The sequence below is a fragment of the Haliotis rubra genome, unplaced genomic scaffold (assembly GCF_003918875.1).
Source record: "Haliotis rubra isolate DU_JTF1 unplaced genomic scaffold, ASM391887v1 Scf455, whole genome shotgun sequence".
NCBI lineage: Eukaryota > Metazoa > Mollusca > Gastropoda > Lepetellida > Haliotidae > Haliotis > Haliotis rubra.
The window spans coordinates 547,278-568,311 of record NW_025767141.1 but is presented as its reverse complement, the minus strand read 5'-3'; the positions used below and the strand labels follow the sequence as shown (position 1 = coordinate 568,311).

The following is a 21,034-nucleotide window of genomic DNA, read 5'->3' as shown; positions in this document are numbered from 1 at the left end:
AAATACTTTCCTACGCCATAATGTTAGTATATCCTGGTTATAAAAGTTCACGAAACCCTATGCAATAATTAAAATAAACTTGAAGAGTCTTGGAAAAAATCATGCAAGTCGAAATGAAACTTATTTCAACTAACTATTTTGACCCAATTTCTTCTCGACATACGCACATTCTGATTGGCTGGGGGAATATTTGTCCCGGACATGGCTCCGATTTTTTCTTTCAGGTTACAGAAAGGGACGAGTAGTTACGAATGTGCTCCCACTGTAATAAAGAAGCTGTTCATCCATATATTGTTATCCTTCCTCGAACTTGTGCCGCTCTACACTTGTAGTGAAACATCTCATCGTCTGTTAACATAGTGATGTCAGAACATGCACAATGTACCTCCATTGTTTCCAGGTTGGATTCCAGGACTCTCTGTCGGTCGCCCACCAGCGGTAACATTTTGGTCTCAACCACCTGCTTTGCTTTGGCTTCAGTGCACACTCCAGATTCTATCAGGGATTTCTGACAAGAAAAACAAACAAGTGATGTACTTTACCATCCATCAGCCGGATATGTGACAACTGACTGATGCTGTTCACTCATCCATTTGTATTTTGTCAGCCACTGAAACTCTGAGAAACAATATTGGGACATTATATTGAGTGTGTCTTATAAACATTGCCTGTTTCGGCTCTAGAAGTAGCGGGGCGGTGGGGTACCCTAGTGGTTAAAGCGTTGGCTTGTCACGCCGAAGACCCAGGTTTGATTTCCCATTTCTGGTGTCCACCAGCGTTATATTACTGGAATATTGCTAAAAGCGGCATAAAACTCATTCACTCACTCTAAGAGTAGCACACTGCATAGCTTGTATCTAGATAACAGAATTTTAAATAATTAACATGTCTTGGTTTCTCAACTGAAACTTCAGCAGAAAAGGAACAAAAACATTCTGTGTTGCATCCTGACAGATGAGTCTGGACTCTTTTAATCCTCAAATACAATCTAGTCAGTCCCTGTAAAAAGTTCACTGGTTGAGCTAAGGATAATATGCAGAACTATCAATATGTGCCTGATAATAAAGGGTCTGAAGATGACCCTTCTTCCTTCCCAGTAGTACTTTTCATGGTATATTTGGTGATATTACTTTGTATTCTGACCTTGATACCAGTACAGTTATTATATTTTAATGACTGAAATAATTACAGCATTGTTAGCCTAACATTTCATAATGATATGATAAAAGCCTTTTTTCCCAAATTGTCATCTGTCATCAGTAAAATATAAAATTAACTGACACATACAATAATATTCCCCAGCCAAAAGTATGGTGTTTGTTATGTGTTTGTTTGTGTTTGTTTGTGTTTGTGTGTTTCCAGCATACCTTGACTGACTCATACTCCGTGCTCCATCTGGTTGGCATCTACAATATGGTCATCATAAAATGCACAATCATCACATTCTGACCATACTCCTCATGGTCATCATAAAAGCTTGCTCATGTGCATCTGGTTGACAGCATCTACAATATGGTCATCATAAAATGTACAAAAATCAAATTCATGTTGACAATTTGACCATAGGCTAAGAAACACATCTGGTTGACAGCATCTAGGGAATGGTAATCATAAAAGTCACAATCATCAATTTCATGTTGACAATTTGACCATAGGCTAAGAAACATGAACTTAAACTGATCAAGACAAGCAATGGCCGGAGCAAGGCAACTGTTACTGACACAACAATGGATGCATTGACAGAATGACCACTACAACATTGGCAGGAACAAACATGGAACTCCCACCTATTTCCACTGTAACTATCTGCAGCTGTTGGTTCCACTTATACACAGCTGTCTTGGTGGAAGCGGGAGGCCGCATCTCACTGTAACAGACAATTAGGAGATAAACATCATGTGTTGGCTAATTTCTGTGTGTTATTGACTATTTGAAGCACGGATATTCATATTCCCGTGCTTCAAGTACTCAATAACACCCGTAAATTGGCCAATACATGATGTTTATCGACATTGTAATCACAAAAGTAAACCAAAAGGCCCACATGGGTTTTGCTGTTTGCACTCATTGACATCGAGTATGGGTACAGCAGTGAAGTGTCATCAGCTGGCCGTTTCAGCTGGTTCCCATGGTAGCATCTGGAACTGCTCATTTTAGCCGTCATTCCGACTTTACGTCACAATATGATTTGAATGACGTCACCACTGGTGACGACACAACAATACAATTATGTGCGATATTTGTATGTGTCAATACGCAGTGAATAGTCTTCCAATTTCTGGGAATCGAATACCATTCAATCATGTTTTTCAGCCAATCAGATGAAAAAACACAGTGACTTTTGGTTTACAATATATGGCTACATCACCTCCCTGTAACAGAAACAAATAGCAATAGCGGGAGCTATAGCAGGATCCATACCAATGGCCAGGGCTAGACTGACTGACTGAGTTGAGTTTTACGCCGCTGTTAGCAATATTCCAGCAATATCACGGCGGGGGACACCAGAAATGGGCTTAACACATTGTGCCCATGTGGGGAATCGAACCCGGGTCCTCGGCGTGACGAGCCAACGCTTTAACCACTAGGCTACCCCACCACCCCTGCCAGGGCTAGAGCCATAACTGGAGCCATAGCAGGAGCCATAACCTAGCCTCCACAAAGTTCACACATATTACAAAGTTTCAATGTGAAAATAGATTTAATGTACCATTAAACGTCCGGAATATATTTTATGTGTAGAAAATTGACTATCATGTCATATATTTGTGTAAATCTAATTCAAATTCTGTTAAGTCAAAGAATATGTTTGAGCATCAAGACCAGGGATTTACCTTTATTCCTGTATTTGAGGGTACCTGGGACTCATACTCTTAATTTTCAGGGGTCCTGGACTACAAAATGGGGGTCCCAGACACTTAATTATTATTATTAATACTATGTTGTAATATTGTTGTAATTCAGTTACTGTTGTTGTATCATGTATCATGATCATCACATTGTTACAGTAATTAAACTGCAAATGATACCATGACCCGGGTCGTTCCAGACTCAATGATAACTTATTGTTACTTGATCGAAATTTTTACAAAAAGTATTTGGACTTTTTCTGCATCCTTGTGGACCCGCTAATCAATTTCATTGATTCCGTTGTAAACTTTTACCCGTATAGGATGCAGGAATTTGCATCCTGTAACCCCCTGCTCAGTGATGCTAACTACAAGTTGAGGTTAAAATATATCACCCTCAAATTATCTTAACCTTCATGCTGAAACCAGTAATTATTTTAGTATTACAAGTTAAATACCCCTCCTGTTCTCCCCAAACAAACATTTTCTGCAAATACTACCAGTTAACATAACTGGCACATTTGGATTTTTTCACTACTTTATAACAAAACATACCCACCTGGTCATCATATGTACAAGACATGGTTCAAAATATTGTAATGACTCCACTATAATTGTAATTGTTGACATGACTGTATATTGAACACTACCATGATCATTTTGTAAGTGAACATTAGTCCAGAGAAAGTTTGGCAAGTTGTTTTCACTGACCCGATCGACTCGATGAGTTCAAGTCTCTTGGCGCTTATGATTGACTGCTCTGCAACCATGAACTCGAACACCTTCTCTACTCCGGGAGGATTGGCCACAGCATCACTGTTCATGTACTTCCTGAAGCAAGAGGTACACATCATCCTCAAGTAGGGAATATAACTATATAGCATAGAACAACATACAAACATCAACAGAAATATTTAGCCATGATTAATCCCATGCACATTATCAGGCCTACCAAAGAAAACTTTCCCACTGTGCAGAAAAACGCAGAATATAACATAAACACATTACCTCGCTACACTGAAACAGTAAAACCATGCACGAAAAACTATGAAACTGCAACATTTTAATAGTTTCATCTTGAGCTTTGACTCTACATGGAGATACGATCCGGCTTCTTTCCACTTCGACACCGGAATCGCCTCGCCAAAAAAAATATTTCTTCAATTGTTTCATCACGAATGGAAAGACAAGTATCATGATGATATATGCAATTTCTTTAAAAGGAATGTACTTTAGTCCTTGCTGGAAAATGTGCAGTCCCATGCACATTATGAAACCATTGTAGTTATCTTCTTTGAAGATGTTGATCTTCCAACATGTGGGCTTTTCTGCGATCACATGTTTTTTTTCTTAAGTCAATGTAGTTATCTTCTTGGAAGATGGAGATCTTCCAACATTTCCGATCACATGTTTTTCTTAAGTCAAGGAAAAAAGGCTGTAGCATGCATATTTCTTGACCAAATGTATTTAGCCATGATTAATCCCATGCACATTATAAGCCATTGTAGTTATCTTCTTTGAAGATGTTGATCTTCCAACTTTTCCAATCACATTTTTCTAAGTCAAGGCAAAGGCTGTAGCATGCATATTTCTTGACCAAATCTTGATATCATCACAAAACTCTTACTGAAGAGCACTGAAGGACTTAATAAATAAACTGAACACCTTTCTCCTATTTCATTGAATGCAAATTTTCTTTGGAATGAAATATGTATTGAAAAGAATCATCTCTAAATGATGAATTCTATAATCAAATCAAATGTTTATCATTAACCAGGCAAGTGAGACAAGTAATGGTTTATCTCAAACTTCATTCCAACCTACTGACCCTATTTAAAAAAAGGGTTAATTAGCATACAATGACTGACTGACTGAGTTTAGTTTTACGCCGCTTTTAGCAATATTCCAGCAATATCACGGCGGGGGACACCAGAAATGGGCTTAACACATTGTGCCCATGTGGGGAATCGAACCCGGGTCTTTGGCGTGACGAGCCAACGCTTTAACCACTAGGCTACCCTACCGCCCCAGCATACAATGAGAAGCACGATGTATTTTGCAGTAAGAAAGAACACAAAGACATTTGGGAATCTAATTTATTCTACAACATCTGTGGTGAAGAGTACAACTATCACAAGGGCTGGATATATATTTCTCCTAGTTCTCTGTTTCAAAGTTTGTCTCTTCTTCTTCCTCTTCTTTATCATCCTCCTCCTCCTCTTCTTCGTCATTTGCTTCTGCCAAGTCCTCCTCCAGATTTTGTAGGATGTGGTTGTATTCAGAAAGTCTCCAGGTGTCTCTGTCAATCGTCTCTGGAAAACTGAAATAGACATGATATGCACAATGTCAGTTTCACTTCTCCAAGACAACTATGTACATCAAGTTTTAGCCAAACTGTGCATGAAATCAAAATTAAATTGTGACTTTATCTTAATACCGTGCATAACAGTGTCTGTGTTTTTAATGAATACAGGATAAATATGTTGTAAAAATAAGGACTCACCTGGTGATGACATTGTGTGCTGTGATCCATGCTGTGGTGATGTACATAGACAGCTGACATGCAATGTACGAGTCTTGTACAGCAAACAAGTGACGTGGATTTCAGAAACTCACAAGGAAATCATATGGTGTTCAATCTCTGGTGATCATGCTGAACATGCACTTGTCAATATTATTGGAAATAAAGAGAATGTAATGGTCAGACAAACAATATGTTTGTTTTGTTTACAAGTTTATATCTGATTGAAAAATGAAAAAACTACTGATTATAGAATCAAAATAATGTGTCTCAAATGTGTCTAAATTAGCCAATGACACCTGATCAATCACTTTGCCTCTCTAGTCGTGACAAGGTAATACGTCACTGGTTGTAGCCAGGAAATTGAAGACACAATAAGACACAGGCATGACCAGAGGGACCGGTCAGATTGATGAGACAGCAATATTAGAAACTGACCTCCTACTTTGACACATGACAGCTTATGAAACAGCAATATTAGAAACTGACCTCCAACTTTAACAAGCCAAGCTTATGAGCAGCAACTGATGAGACAGCTGATGAGACACATTACAAGCTGACCTCTGATTTTAACACCGCCAACTGATGAGACAGCTACATTACAAGCTGACCTCTGACTTTGAACACCGACAACTGATGAGACCAACATTACAAGCTGACCTCTGACTTTAATTACGACAACTAATGAGACAGCTTACAAGCTGACCTCTGACTTTAACGACAACTGATGAGACAGAGAAAGCTGAGACTTTAACACACGCCAACTAATGAGACAGCTACATTACAAGCTGACCTCTGACTTTAACACCACGAACTGATGCCTACATTTACAACTGATGAGACAGCTACATTACAAGCTGACCTCTGACTTTAACACACGCCAACTAATGAGACAGCTACATTACAAGCTGACCTCTGACTTTAACACACGCCAACTGATGAGACAGCTACATTACAAGCTGACCTCTGACTTTAACACACGACAACTGATGAGACAGCTACATTACAAGCTGACCTCTGACTTTAACACACGCCAACTAATGAGACAGCTACATTACAAGCTGACCTCTGACTTTAACACACTACAACTGATGACAGCTACATTACAACTGACCTGAGACAGCTTTATTTACAAGATGACCTACTGACCTCTTTTAACACACGCCAACTGATGAGACAGCTACATTACAAGCTGACCTCTGACTTTAACACCGCCAACTGATACAGACAAGCTGACCTCATTACAAGCTGACCTCTGGCTACATTTACAATGCTGACTCACACGCGACAACTGATGAGACAGCTACATTACAAGCTGACCTCTGATTTTAAACACCGCGACAACTGATGAGACAGCTACATTACAAGCTGACCTCTGATTTTTAACACACGACAACTGATGAGACAGCTACATTACAAGCTGACCTCTGACTTTAACACGACAACTGATGAGACAGCTACATTACAACTGACCTGAGATGAGACAGCTACATTACAAGCTGACCTCTGACTTTAACACGCCAACTGATGAGACAGCTACATTACAAGCTGACCTCTGATTTTAACACACGACAACTGATGAGACAGCTACATTACAAGCTGACCTCTGACTTTGAACACCTACGACAACTGATGAGACAGCTACATTACAAGCTGACCTCTGATTTTAACACATTACAACTGATGAGACAGCTACATTACAAGCTGACCTCTGATTTAACACCACGCCAACTAATGAGACAGCTACATTACAAGCTGACCTGGAACACTTTAACACGCGCCAACTATGAGATACGACAGCTACAACACCTCTGACTTTAACACGCCAACTGATGAGACAGCTACATTACAAGCTGACCTCATGATTTTAACACGCACAACCAATGAGAGACAAGCTACATTACAAAGCTGACCTACAAGCTGATTTTAACACCACCGACAACTGATGAGACAGCTACATTACAAGCTGACCTCTGATTTTAACACACGACAACTGATGAGACAGCTACATTACAAGCTGACCTCTGATTTTAACACACGCCAACTGATGAGACAGCTACATTACAAGCTGACCTCTGACTTTAACACACGCCAACTGATGAGACAGCTACATTACAAGCTGACCTCTGACTTTAACACTGCGACTTGGACAGCTACATTACAAAGCTGACCCTGACTTGATACGACAACTGATGAGACAGCTACATTACAAGCTGACCTCTGACTTTAACACCGACAACTGATGAGACAGCTACATTACAAGCTGACCTCTGACTTTAACCACGCCAACTGATGAGACAGCTACATTACAAGCTGACCTCTGACTTTAACACCGATTTTAACACATTACAAGCGCCAACTAATGAGACAAGCTACATTACAAGCTGACCTCTGACTTTAACACAACGACAACTGATGAGACAGCTACATTACAAGCTGACCTCTGATTTTAACACACGACAACTGATGAGACAGCTACATTACAAGCTGACCTCTGACTTTAACACATGCCAACTGATGAGACAGCTACATTACAAGCTGACCTCTGACTTTAACACACGCCAACTGATGAGACAGCTACATTACAAGCTGACCTCTGACTTTAACACACGCCAACTGATGAGACAGCTACATTACAAGCTGACCTCTGACTTTAACACACGCGACAACTGATGAGACAGCTACATTACAAGCTGACCTCTGACTTTAACACCACGACAACTAATGAGACAGCTACATTACAAGCTGACCTCTGACTTTAACATTACGACAACTGAACTGATGGGACAGCTACATTACAAGCTGACCTCTGACTTTAACACACGACAACTGATGAGACAGCTACATTACAAGCTGACCTCTGACTTTAACACACGCCAACTGATGAGACAGCTACATTACAAGCTGACCTCCGACTTTAACACACGCCAACTGATGAGACAGCTACATTACAAGCTGACCTCTGACTTTAACACACGCCAACTGATGAGACAGCTACATTACAAGCTGACCTCTGACTTTAACACGCGACAACTGATGAGACAGCTACATTACAAGCTGACCTCTGATTTTAACACACGACAACTGATGAGACAGCTACATTACAAGCTGACCTCTGACTTTAACACACGACAACTGATGAGACAGCTACATTACAAGCTGACCTCTGACTTTAACACGTACCAAATTATGAGATAACTACATTACAAGCTGACCTCCGACTTTAACACACACCAACTTATGAGACAGCTACATTACATGCTGACCTCTGACTTTAACACATGCCAACTTATGACATAATTACAAGCTGACCTCCGACTTTTACACAAGAGAACTGATGAGACAGCTAAATTACAAACTTATGAGACAGCTGTATTAGAAACTGACCTCCGACTTTAACATGCAACAACTTATAAGACAGCAATATTAGAAACTGACCTCCGACTTTAACACGCAACAACTTATAAGACAGGAATGTTAGAAACAGACATCCCACTTAATTATCCTGGAATCAACCATGATGAGATGAGTGCCATTATTTTGCCCCTCTATGGTACGGCCCCTCTATCTACGGATAAAAAGAACATAAAAATTCTTCATGCCATGTGTTTCTCATGAAATCATTGTCCACATTAAGAAATAAGAAATGTAACTGATCTGACCTCTTGAGACATGTGCCAGCACTGACACTAACATTATCTAAAGTGTAAAATAAGAGTGAGTGAGTTTACTTTTACGCCGCACTCAGCAATATTCCAGCTACATGGCGGCAGTCTGTAAATAATCGAGTCTGGACCTGACAATCAAGTGATTAAGTGCAACAGCTTGAGCATTGATCTGCGCAATTGGGAGCCGATGCCGTTAGTTGCCTCTTACGACAAGCATGGGTTACTGAAGATCAATTCAAACACGGATCTTCACGGGTTTGTAAAATAAGAGCTTTGGTATAACATAACACAAAGGGTATTTGATATAAATTTAGAATTTAGGGACAAGATCTGTGAAACATAAACACATGCATGAGTAACTGACACAGGCAAAGACAAATACAAAATAATGACTGCTGAGTAATAATTAACTGAACTGAAGTATAAAATGCTGTTGAAAATAATAGAAATGTGATGTGGACACAACTGGCTTGATTAAGTATGAACTGTTGGGCCAAAAGAATTTGATCATGAGATTTTCATCAGCATCGTGTTACTGGGAAACTAGTCATCCTTTGGACTGTTTATGAGGTATTTTTGAAGTTGTAAGTAATAGGAATGACAAGTCTTTATGGATGATCAACTTCTTTATTGTACAAAAGTGACATTCGGTATAGCATGCTTGAAAACAGTAAAAGTGTCCACACCGAAATGTCGGTTTTGTACAATACAGAAGTTGATCATCCATAACTACTTGCTATTCCTAGTCATCAGCTGTTATTGCTGCAGTCAAACAATGTCACCATGTGCATTCAGTTTTCTATATTTGATGAAATACACCATAGACATGGTCCTACCAGCACTCATGCTTCATGGGAATCTAACCCTTCAACAGTTAATACATCACAGAGAGAGCCGTAACAGTTTGTTAGAAGAAATATATATTGATGATAAAATGCTCACAACTCTGTCTTTGAAAATGTGGAAGAATATCCAAGAATTATGTTAGGTGGCCTTTTCAGATGAGTGAGTGAGTGAGCTGAGTTTTATGCCACACTCAGCAATATTCCAGCCATATGGCGGCAGTCTGTAAACAATCGAGTCTGGGCCAGACAATCCAGTGATCAACAGCATGAGCATCGATCTGCGCAATTAGGAACCGATGACGTGTCAACCAAATCAGCGAGCCTGACCACCTGATCCCGTTAGTCGCCTCTTACGACAAGCATGGGTTACTGAAGATCAATATTCTAACCCGGACCTTCACAGGTAACCTTATCAGATGATTGTTGAAGATTATTCATGAATCATTGAGAATCATGTATTTGATCAATAATTCATCTCCAACAATGAATTTGCCATCATGAAAACAGTGAACACAGTTAACTCCCAAATACAGTTTCAATGGGAGCTATGATTCAAGTACTTATGTCCAGAATTCTCTATCCACAGACACAATCAGCAATGTTTAAACCGCTGTATCAGGGGATAGATAGTATGATTTCACAACATTCCAGCCATGTCTCGGTGTATCAGCTTAGTGTGAGAGGGAAGCTAAAGTGATGCATGTTTCAGATGTTCCCGAGATAACCCACAATCACAGGTAGGGCGCTCACAAACCTAGAAACACAATCTGGAAAACTGGGATTCAAACCAGGAGGATAGGTTTGTACAGTGAATTGTGGCACCTTAGATGACAGGGCTCCCAGATCCCTGGATACAAGTGTATTTGATACAAGTGATATTTTACAGATTTTGACACTTCTTGTAACGAGGTTGGTAGGGCTGGATATTGCCCTGATTCTCATATTGCGATATATTGCAATAATGTAAGAGATATTGCAATACATATTGTGATATATTCACTGGAAGGTTTCTGCCAAAGCGTGTACATCATTAATTCATAATAGCTCTCTGTGTGCGACATCGTCTTCTTAGTTGCTGTTACACCATACTTTCAGGCTCCCCATCCCCATTGTGTATGGCTGTATGCCAATGGTTTACAGATAAATGTAAATGAAATAGAGCATTAGTGTAGAATGTTTAATTGAAGTACTGCACTGCAACAAAGTTTTGCGAACATAATGATAAATTTAATAGTATAACATGATTTTCATTATCAGCGTTGTTTTCTTTAACAGAATGCATTTCAAAGCAGTATGTAATTATTGCTACTGTATGTCAGTGATTCATTCAGATTCAACTCCAATATAAACATGTGTTTACATGAGCTATTGCAAAATGAAAACAAAAAAATGATTTAGGTGAACTACTTGAGCTTAAAATCTTATGTGACATCCAATATATTAGTAAGATTCTTGACTAGAGTGTCATTATACAATATAAAGACACTTCCACTTGTAAAATGTTGCATGAAACCAACAGAAATAAATGCATATTTGATACTTTTAGAGCACATTTTGTTGCTGTGGCAATCAAGGGCAGATAATTCAAAGGGAGCTAATTCTGGATGACCCAATATATTGCAGAATCTGAACCAAATCGCAATAATCGTATTGTGAGATACTGTACCGGTATTTATTGGTTTACCGGTAATATTGCACAGCCTTAGAGGTTGGACTATGATACAATCACACAACTCACTGAAATTTGGCGACAGCAAGATCAATGTTGAGCCTCTTCCAGTCCTCAACACGTCTCCGCCATGTTGAATGTTGCATCTTCTCTCGCTCAATGTCGGAAGAAAGGAGACGGACATTCAGATCTGCATATGCTCGCTTGTTGCTCAGCATGGTCTGGTTGATCGTCTGAAGGAAATATTCAGAGAGTAGAAGTGAATCTTTGAATGAAACCAATGACCAATCTACCCTGGATATGTATGATAACCACTTCAAAGAAGTTGGTGTTTTGTGAACCCAAAGTGAATTTGACAGCCTCCATATCACCTAATGAAAATGAAGGACGTTGGCTTCTTGAGCCGATGAGATGTCAATTTCTAAAATCATTTAGCTTTTCTTCTTTAGGCCAAATAAAAAAATTGTTGTGGTTCCGATTTTTTTAATTTAGTGTAGGTAGGTAGGAATATTTTTTTGCACATATTTATTTAGACGTAAAGTACAAACTAATAACACATTTATCAATGTGTAATTGTTTATTTAATCAAGCTTGCGGCCATCATGTCGACTTTCTCTATCAGAATGACCGATGTCTGTCGGTGCCGGGAAAAAACAATGGTATCTAAAAGCTTATGTTATTCATACCGCTTAAAAATTAGGGTCTGCACCAGAATTCAAGGGTCGGTCGGGTAATCGGAACCACAACATATTTTTTTAGGCCTTGTAACTGTTTCAAACATTTTGATTTCAACACAAGGAAACGATACATACCGAAGATATTGTGTTGATGGGAATGCCCATTGGGCGAGGTTGTCACAGATTTCAGCAACAACACAGTGTACATAATATCTAGAACTATATTATTGTGTGACTGTGTTATTGACATTCAAACATTCAACATCTTTTGTTAGCTTTCAAGATACAGATATCACATTCACTGCTCGTAATGCTTCACCCACTCTTACCACAGACCCACATGAGGTAAATGGGTGAAGCCCATTTCTGGTGCCCCCCGCTAAGATATTGCTGGAATATTGCTAAAAGCAGCGTAAAACTAAACTCACTCACTCTTACCAAAGATTTAGATCAATGCTGACAGACTTTCAAGAAAGTTCAGTTCATGCAGAGAGGAGAGAGGCATCAGTAAAAGATCTGATTTTAATGAGACTGGATTTTTTCGGCCTTACTGAAGACTGGGTACACTTGAGACATCCTATTACCTGTGATTCCTTGTCCAGAAACCTCTGCAGGTCTGGGGACATTAGGTGAGCTATTTTTTCCAGACTCTTGGAATATGACTGGAACACACTCTGAATCTGTGAATACAAGGAACAACACTGTTACCATGGCTTGCATTACAAACAGGGACCATTGCATGCATTCAGTCTTAGAGATACCAAAATTATAATCTAGGATAATAATTAGGAGTTACGACAATGGTAGCGTTAAGGTGTCTATGTGGAATGTGAATCAGGCTGAACAACAGCTACCGTTTCACAAACTAAAAAGTACCATACATGCGACCATATTCCAGCATTGTTCAGTTATGACACACTGAACACTGAGACGTTTCTTACCCATATCAAGGAAACTGTCACATCAATCTACACAATTCTTAAAACCTAGCTATAGCGTGAGCTACATATAAAGTGAGCTATAAGATTGAGTTTCTGCATGTTTCAGTTATCTATACAGACAGAGCTTAGAGAAGTGAGCTATTCTCATGTAAAGCTATAACCTCAGCTACATATAAAGTGAGTTAGAACATGAGCTACACATGAAGTAAGCTATAACCTCAGCTATATACAAAGTTAGCTATAACTTGAGGTACATATAAAGTGAGCTATAACCAGAGCTACATATAAAGTGAGCTATAACCTGAGCTACATACAAATTGAGCCATAACCTGAGCTACATATAAAGTGAGCTGGAACCTGAGCCACATATGAAGTGAGCTATAACCTGAGCTACAAATAAAATTAGCTATAACCTGAGCTACATATAAAGTGAGCTATAACCAGTGCTACATATAAAGTAACCCATAACCTGCGCTACATATAAACTAAGCAATAAACTGAGCTACATATAAAGTGAGCTATAACCTCAGCTACATACAACCTGAGCTACATATATAGTGAGCTATAACCTCAGCTACATATAAAGTGAGCTATAACCTCAGCTACATATAAAGTGAGCTATAACCTCAGCTACATATAAAGTGAGCTATAACCTGAGCTACATATAAAGTGAGCTATAACCTGAGCTACACATAAAGTGAGCTATAACCTGAGCTACATATAAAGTGAGCTATAACCTGAGCTACATGTAAAATGAGCTATAAAGTGAGCTGTAACTTGAGCTACATATAAAGTGAGCTATAACCTGAGCTACATATAAAGTGAGCTATAACCTGAGCTACATATAAAGTGAGCTATAACCTGAGCTACATATAAAGTGAGCTATAACCTGAGCTACATATAAAGTGAGCTATAACCTGAGCTACATATAAAGTGAGCTATAACCTGAGCTACATATAAAGTGAGCTATAACCCTGAGCTATAAGTGAGGCTATAACCTGAGCTACATATAAAGTGAGCTATAACCTGAGCTACATATAAAGTGAGCTATAACCTCAGCTACATATAAAGTGAGCTATAACCTGAGCTACATATAAAGTGAGCTATAACCTGAGCTACATATAAAGTGAGCTATAACCTGAGCTACATATAAAGTGAGCTATAACCTGAGCTACATATAAAGTTAGCTATAACCTGAGCTACATATAAAGTGAGCTATAACCTGAGCTACATATAAAGTGAGCTATAACCTGAGCTACATATAAAGTGAGCTATAACCTGAGCTACACATAAAGTTGGCTATAACCTGAGCTAATATAAAAGTTAGCTATAACCTGAGCTACATATAAAGTGAGCTATAACCTGAGCTACATATAAAGTGAGCTATAACCTGAGCTACATATAAAGTGAGCTATAACCTGAGCTACATATAAAGTGAGCTATAACCTGAGCTACATATAAAGTGAGCCATAACCTGAGCTACAACACGAGATACACACCATGTCCATCCTGTCATCCTCTATCTTCTGCAGCATGTGGTCAAGCTCCGTGATCCAGGTCTGTCTGACTGGGGTGTGATGCTGGACATCTTCCCACAGCTTGAACAGGTCCTCCAGGCTGAAGAGTTTTAAATCCTGAAAAATACAATGTTGCCACATCGCTGGAATGTTTTCACTCACACTGACTCGGGTTTACCACAAAGAGATTACTACTTGGATGGTTATTTGGTGACATTGTTCAACCTAAATTGCTTTTTTAAAGTAAAATACTGTCTAAAGTAAGATAGCTTTGGTTATATTTGTCCATGCATATCTAACGACAATGCCCATGTCTGTTGACCAATCAGTGATCAGGGAAGTGATATGGCAATGCAAACATCAAAATATACAGGAGATATTTAGTTAGTTAGTTAGTTAGTGAGTTTTAAGTCGCTCTTAGCAATATTCCAGCAATATCATGGCGGAGATATGTAAAATTGTCTAATGCTGTAAAGTGATGTACAAAAATGGTTTGGGGGGATTATTTAAAATAAACAATGTACCGGTACATATTTTGAAAAGCATTTTGATTGTGACTTATAGGTCAAAAACATCCTGTACATGTTGCCAACACACAACAGATATCATACCGAATTACAATAATACCAGAGGCTCATGTCCCTTACTTAATGATTCTTAGGTATGTCAACTTATGTATCTGGTAAATCTTGTACAGAATAGTGACAATGGAATACATTTCAAAGTGGCCTTAAATCCCTCTCTCACTCAATCACTCACTCAGCCCTGACAACCATCGTGAGGCACTGGCAAATTTGTCTTCAGGGTAAAGATTTCCAATTGCAGCATTACTTTAACCCATTATTATGTTACATTGCAAGCAATACCAGGACACATAACAAACCTCATCCTTCTCAATAGTAGCTAACAGTTTGGCAACTTCTCCATCATCCTCTTCCAGTCTGGCCAAGGTTATGTCACTCAGCTCAAGGACACGAGGCTCCAGCTCCTGATATGGAAGAGAAACTGAGGTAATAATCTGTCGTAGAAATATGAAATAGGTATCAGCAGACTCAATTTATGAATGCTGGAGTTTGCAATCAGCAATTGATGGTCCATATCAAGTAGACTGAAACAAAAGGAGTTCTCTGCCATCATCCAAACCCCCAAAATAAATAAACCCATGTAGGGACGAAAACGAGCTTGGTGAAGAAGCAGAGATAGAAAGAGTCTTTAGTAAAATCGACATAGTTCTAAAAGAACATTAACACTAAATTGGATACAGAAATGAAACATTTCAACATTCTAATACCAGACATTACAGCAGATTTCCATTCAACAAATAACTTTGAGAAGTCTGTACATTGGGGAAGGTCCGATGGAATGTGGACAACATCTAAGTAGGGATGTATCCCATGTGTCATACATGGACAGTAAAATCACTAGTCCTTGCATCAGCGATTATCGAAGAGTTTGATATTCATTCAAAATAAACCATCAAATTAACTTTAGAAAGTAAAATTTTTTCTTGTTGTTATGTTTGTTACATCAAGACATAAACAACTGATACAGTTTCCTGACTTGTAAAGCTGCAATGAAAACAACATACTTGCGCACATTTCTCAACCTGATGTATCCTCAATCATCTTGATTCTTGATCATGATATGATATTACTTGGTGCCTGTTTTCACAGTGCTATGATCATGTCATGTTATTGCCCACATGAGTTTTGTGGTGGGGCTTACAATTACAGTTGATTATTGATTGATTATGAGCTCCGATTATCGATCTGCATAGTGTAAGCAATAACCAGCACAAGAAATCACTACTGCAGGGTTTGATGCGACCCACAAGTGTGTGTCCAGTACACACAGATGTAGAGAATGGACACAGAATACAATTTCACTGTCTCCAGAGGGATGCACAATATTATTTATTGTACCCACAACACATCGATGACTTTGCTAATTGTTTGGTTGTTTCTTTTAGAGCAGTTACGTGGCATCATTTCAATCATCAGTCATGACTATTATCCACAAGATCAATGATCTCTCAAGACTCTAAATAAATTATCCAAACGTACAGTCCTCTTCACTGTTACTTCATAGGACCCTCATAATGCCTGCAAGGACCCTTAAAACTAATAATTGGGGTCCCTGGGACCACCATGTTTGTGAGTCAAGGTAAAACCCTGCTTCAGATATCTAAATGTTATCACTGACAAGCGGTCTATCCAAATACTGCTGCAGTACTAGTGATGGTACTTACAGCGCTGATGACGCTCAGCTCCTGGCGCATGTCCTCCACAGCTGCTTCATGTCTGCAATACATCAGTCGATATCAGAACAAACAACTTACCATATATCTACAACCTGCAGCGAGTACAAGCTAGTCCTTCAAATACAGATTTAACCATGCACTAAAACACCACAGTATTTATCTCACAGTGTCAGAAAAACATTCCTGTTCGGTCCATACAGGCATTGATGCTCCAGAAACCAAGTTAAAACTTCAGCAAAGTTTTAATTAGACAGTATATGAAAACATTAAGCTGTCCACTGCACTGTCTTTTCAAACTTTCTATTGCCTCAGCACACAGCATGGCTTCAGTCTCACCTCTCCTTCCTGCTGGCTGATATTCTTTCAATGATGTCAGACTCCTCCTTCGCTGGCACTGATGGAACAAATATCATGTTGATAGAAATGTGTTTACAAATGATGACACGTTCAGGATTAAACTGGACTCCAACTTCAAAATGGCACTTTCGAAGAAGGATTAAACTGGTTGGTTTTTTTATGTGTAACATGTAGTCAGTGCTGAAAGTGTAAATGTAGCTGAAAAACAGCTTTACCTATTACCAAAGTACTACTGAGAGGCAATCTCACCGACAACATCTGGTAATCCTCGGACTTCTTTACTGGCCAAGCTTCCATCTGTTTCCTTACGGCGAGCATTTACAAACTCTGTGAATTGTCTGAAATTAAAAACAATATTTCCTACATCGCTGGAAGTTTCATTTACATGACAAGAAATTGAATACCAACAAACTGGCCAAATGCATTAGAGGTAACATGGATACAAGTTTCCAAGACTAGTATGTTCTGGTTGTGTTATTCCCAAATCTAGTGAATTTACACACAGCACTAGTCTGTAAAATCTGCAGACTAGCTGGACTAATGGTGTCAGTATACATAAAGTATTTACAGTTACCAGAGCATCACAATGAATGACTCAAGACTGCATGTATCTATTATCCAGTTACTTCTTTGTCCTGTCAAAAGTTTTGATGTCTGAAGCAAACACCAGTTCAATGTTGAAAAGTCATTTCCTCACTTGTAAAGAACAGGGTTTTCCATATGTGGATCATTTGGGAAGCTCTCCACCCAGGTCTTCTGTCGATCTGCAAGTATACCGTGTTGTGTTTCATCACGACTCAAGTGCACTGTAGGGATTCCTGTGCCCTCTCTCGGGGGATGCGGTATACGCTCTTTCCTCTGAACACTGCTCAGACTCTTGTTAAGTTGTACCTGGGGACAGCAAACAGATATGTGAAATTTTTTATCATGATGTAATTAGTGTTTAAGTACAAATCTGAGAGACTTGGTGCCCTTGACCTGAACTGAAACCAAGTCTTATGTAACTGTAAAGTTAACAGCTAAATAATGAGTGACTTCCTAGATTCAAATACAATACAGGTTATCATGGTTGATTGAGTGAAAAGCCATAAAAATGCCCCACAAAACAAAGGAAAATATACCCGCCTACACATAACCATGGAAAAGTATTCATGAATATACATCATAATATACAACTAAGTTACAAGTTACGTAAGGCAGTTAATCACATGAATTTGTTTTCAACTTTAACAAAACATTATATACTATTCTCAATGAAAATGATGAAGAATGTAGTTTTTTTTACTCTTTTTATACATATACGTATGCTAAGTCAAGCATTTCACAAAACGTGTAAAATTCTGCTTAGTACTGGTTTATGAATGTAGACAGCTGTCTGTCACCATGCTTACTTTTTGACACCACTGATAAACATGTTAAAATCATTGCCTGTTATACAATACTGTTATTTGTCATGCTTTCTGGGTTTTGATGTCATCAAACTAAGAGTACTCCAAGATCATTTGCTCATCATCCATATTAAAAGTTATGATACAGATCTGAGAATTTAAATATTATGACTGATGAATGCACATATATGTATAATTCAGCTTTGATAAATTTATGGATGAGATTTTGATCTTAATGTGTACCTAGATAAAGTTGGGTCGAACATAAATTTTATTCAATAAATCTTCAGATACAGGTGTCAGACATTTCAGATACTCATCACCAACAGTTTGAACAATCTAGATTAAGGACTATTTTCTGAGACATGTTTTGATTGTATACTGGGACTCTCTATTATCGCGGGCCCTCTGTTATTGCGGCACGCGAAAACATCGGGAAAGCAGAAACACCACGGCCCGCATCGGCTGTTTACATATGCAAATTACGTAAATATATTCATCGCTCTTGAAAAAGTCATTTATTTCATTTGGAATGTCATGTCTAATCGTAGAAATAGTAAAGCATTCATCTTTTCAGTAAGTTCTAGAACATTTTGAAACTAGTATGACCCCTACTGCCATTACATCTAGCATGAATCAAAACAAACTTTGTCAAGAGTAATCCTGTGACAACTATAAGGTCATTTGCATATTTTCTGTGCTAAAAATATAACAGGAAGTGACGTATTATGCAACTTCACTCTCCACACAGCAGCAACTTGTATCCTACGTTTTAAGGCGGAAAAACAATATCTTGTAATGTTATTGTTACCTTGTATCCAAATGAATAGAAGTCTCAGATGTTTGGGTTAAAAACATGATGATATTATTAATGTGAATGAAATTCCTAAATATTTTTTAATGATCAAACTATTTAGATTTGTTACTTGTCTTAGTAAACGTTTCACAGTGTCATCTGCTTGTACCGCGTGCCATAGTAAGAAAATAGCAATACCGCGATAATAGAGAGTTGCTTCAATTTCCCGGGTGAAACGAGAGAATCGGAATTGCCGCAATGGTATTAAACGAGTTGCGACTATGTGTCACATTATTTGTGACAAAAATGAAGATTAAACATCAGTCAACTGAAAATATATATAAAAAGCTAAATGTCAGTAGCCGTTCATAATCCCGATGGCGACAACATTAACTACCGCGATAATAGAGGGTCCCATGATAAATCATTTCCTGAATTTCTTAGAATTGTTTCTGTGCGTCATGTTATTATATCTAATAGATGGGATTGAGAACATAACAGCATCAGTATGTAAATGTCAGCTATATATAATAGGAAGTCCTTAACTATTCACACATCTTATTCAAATGTTATACAAACTGACCAAAACAATAAGTAAATGAATGACCTCAGCAGAACTAGCTAATATTTAGAATTTATTGGTAGCACATATCACGAGGATAGAAACTTCTATAACTATTTGGAACAGTTTACTCGGTACTAAAAAAAACCCAATAATTTTATTGGGAAACTAATCTTACCTGAGCATCAAACATCTGACGGTAAACCTTTCCGCTTGGCACAACGCGAATTGCTCTAGTTTCTGCCATCTTCAGATCAGTCGGCATCTTGTTTAGTATCTCCGACTACAGCCGATAAGAGTTTGGGACCGTTTAATACCTATATTTTTAATTAGCCCCTAATATATTTTAATAATTCACATCACTAACAATTACTTAAGAACACGTGTCTAAGACGCCAACGAGAACCTGCATCTATAGCATCATTTCATGTTTACAAATTATCGGCGCCATATTGACACTTCCGCTGTCCCCACGGCAACATGAAATCTCGCGAGACTTTGTTATTAAGACCCGGGCAGAACAGGCATAGATGAAACCGGACTACCATTAACCGCAAGCAACAGCATAATATAAATATACTTCAAAGTACTTAATTTCCTTGATTTCTTGTATTCATTGTACTCTTTCTCCATATCTACTGTATGTGACTGTAGATACGTCGTATTTCTGAACAAGAATACAGATTCATTATGAAGGGATATTATGTGAAAGTTACACTATCACCAAACTAGTTTCCTGCTGCTGAATATACAACGTCGTATCGCTTCAGGTGAACGAACAAGAGAAAAACGACTTTGTCTACAAATTTGCGGCTAAACTTCACTGGAGCTGGGCATTGTTGTATACAGAGGGATGAAGATTACCAAGTATTCTTGTCTCGTGAACTGAACAGGAAATAGGTGTCCCTCCCCAAACTTCTACATCTCAAAACTGCTGTATAAACTCCCGGAAGAAAGTGATAATACCTATTTTGCTAATGGAAC

The 21,034-nt window shown here is 38.5% G+C and overlaps 2 protein-coding genes across 3 annotated transcripts in view; both read right to left on the bottom strand.

Annotated features, from left to right (window-relative positions):
• Positions 1-1,406, bottom strand: part of LOC124290011 (coiled-coil domain-containing protein 180-like) — a 66,612-nt gene extending 65,206 nt beyond the window's left edge. Inside the window, exons 1-2 of the mRNA XM_046726689.1 lie at positions 1,368-1,406; positions 386-508 (exon numbers count right to left, since the gene is read on the bottom strand). Coding sequence (XP_046582645.1) covers positions 386-508; positions 1,368-1,406 — 162 coding nt within the window. The remainder of the gene's footprint in view (positions 1-385; positions 509-1,367) is intronic.
• A 33-nt stretch (positions 1,407-1,439) lies between these two features.
• Positions 1,440-20,517, bottom strand: LOC124290012 (coiled-coil domain-containing protein 180-like). Of its 2 annotated transcripts, XM_046726690.1 has the most exons (12): positions 20,229-20,517; positions 18,002-18,195; positions 17,554-17,642; positions 17,284-17,341; positions 16,936-16,987; positions 15,571-15,675; positions 14,670-14,804; positions 12,814-12,909; positions 11,622-11,785; positions 3,561-3,680; positions 1,788-1,867; positions 1,440-1,505 (listed from the first exon to the last, which is right to left on the bottom strand). In XM_046726690.1, the coding sequence occupies exons 1-12, from the start codon at positions 20,313-20,315 to the stop codon at positions 1,468-1,470; spliced, it is 1,218 nt and encodes a 405-aa protein (XP_046582646.1). In that variant the 5' UTR covers positions 20,316-20,517; the 3' UTR covers positions 1,440-1,467. The 2 variants fall into 2 exon arrangements, with proteins under 2 accessions (XP_046582646.1, XP_046582647.1); XM_046726691.1 differs by lacking the exons at positions 1,440-1,505; positions 1,788-1,867; positions 3,561-3,680 and adding an exon at positions 4,896-5,169.
• Between the last annotated feature and the right edge of the window lie 517 nt (positions 20,518-21,034).

What these genes read in the sequence shown, in the direction of transcription:
- LOC124290012 (XM_046726690.1), bottom strand. Translation starts at nt 20,315, where the DNA reads ATGCCGACTGATCTGAAGATGGCAGAAACTAGAGCAATTCGCGTTGTG. An exon ending in AGGATTACCAGATGTTGTCG is followed by an intron (nt 17,342 to 17,553) that starts GTGAGATTGCCT and finishes TTGTTCCATCAG; the next exon opens with TGCCAGCGAAGGAGGAGTCT. An exon ending in TTCTGGACAAGGAATCACAG is followed by an intron (nt 11,786 to 12,813) that starts GTAATAGGATGT and finishes TATTTCCTTCAG; the next exon opens with ACGATCAACCAGACCATGCT.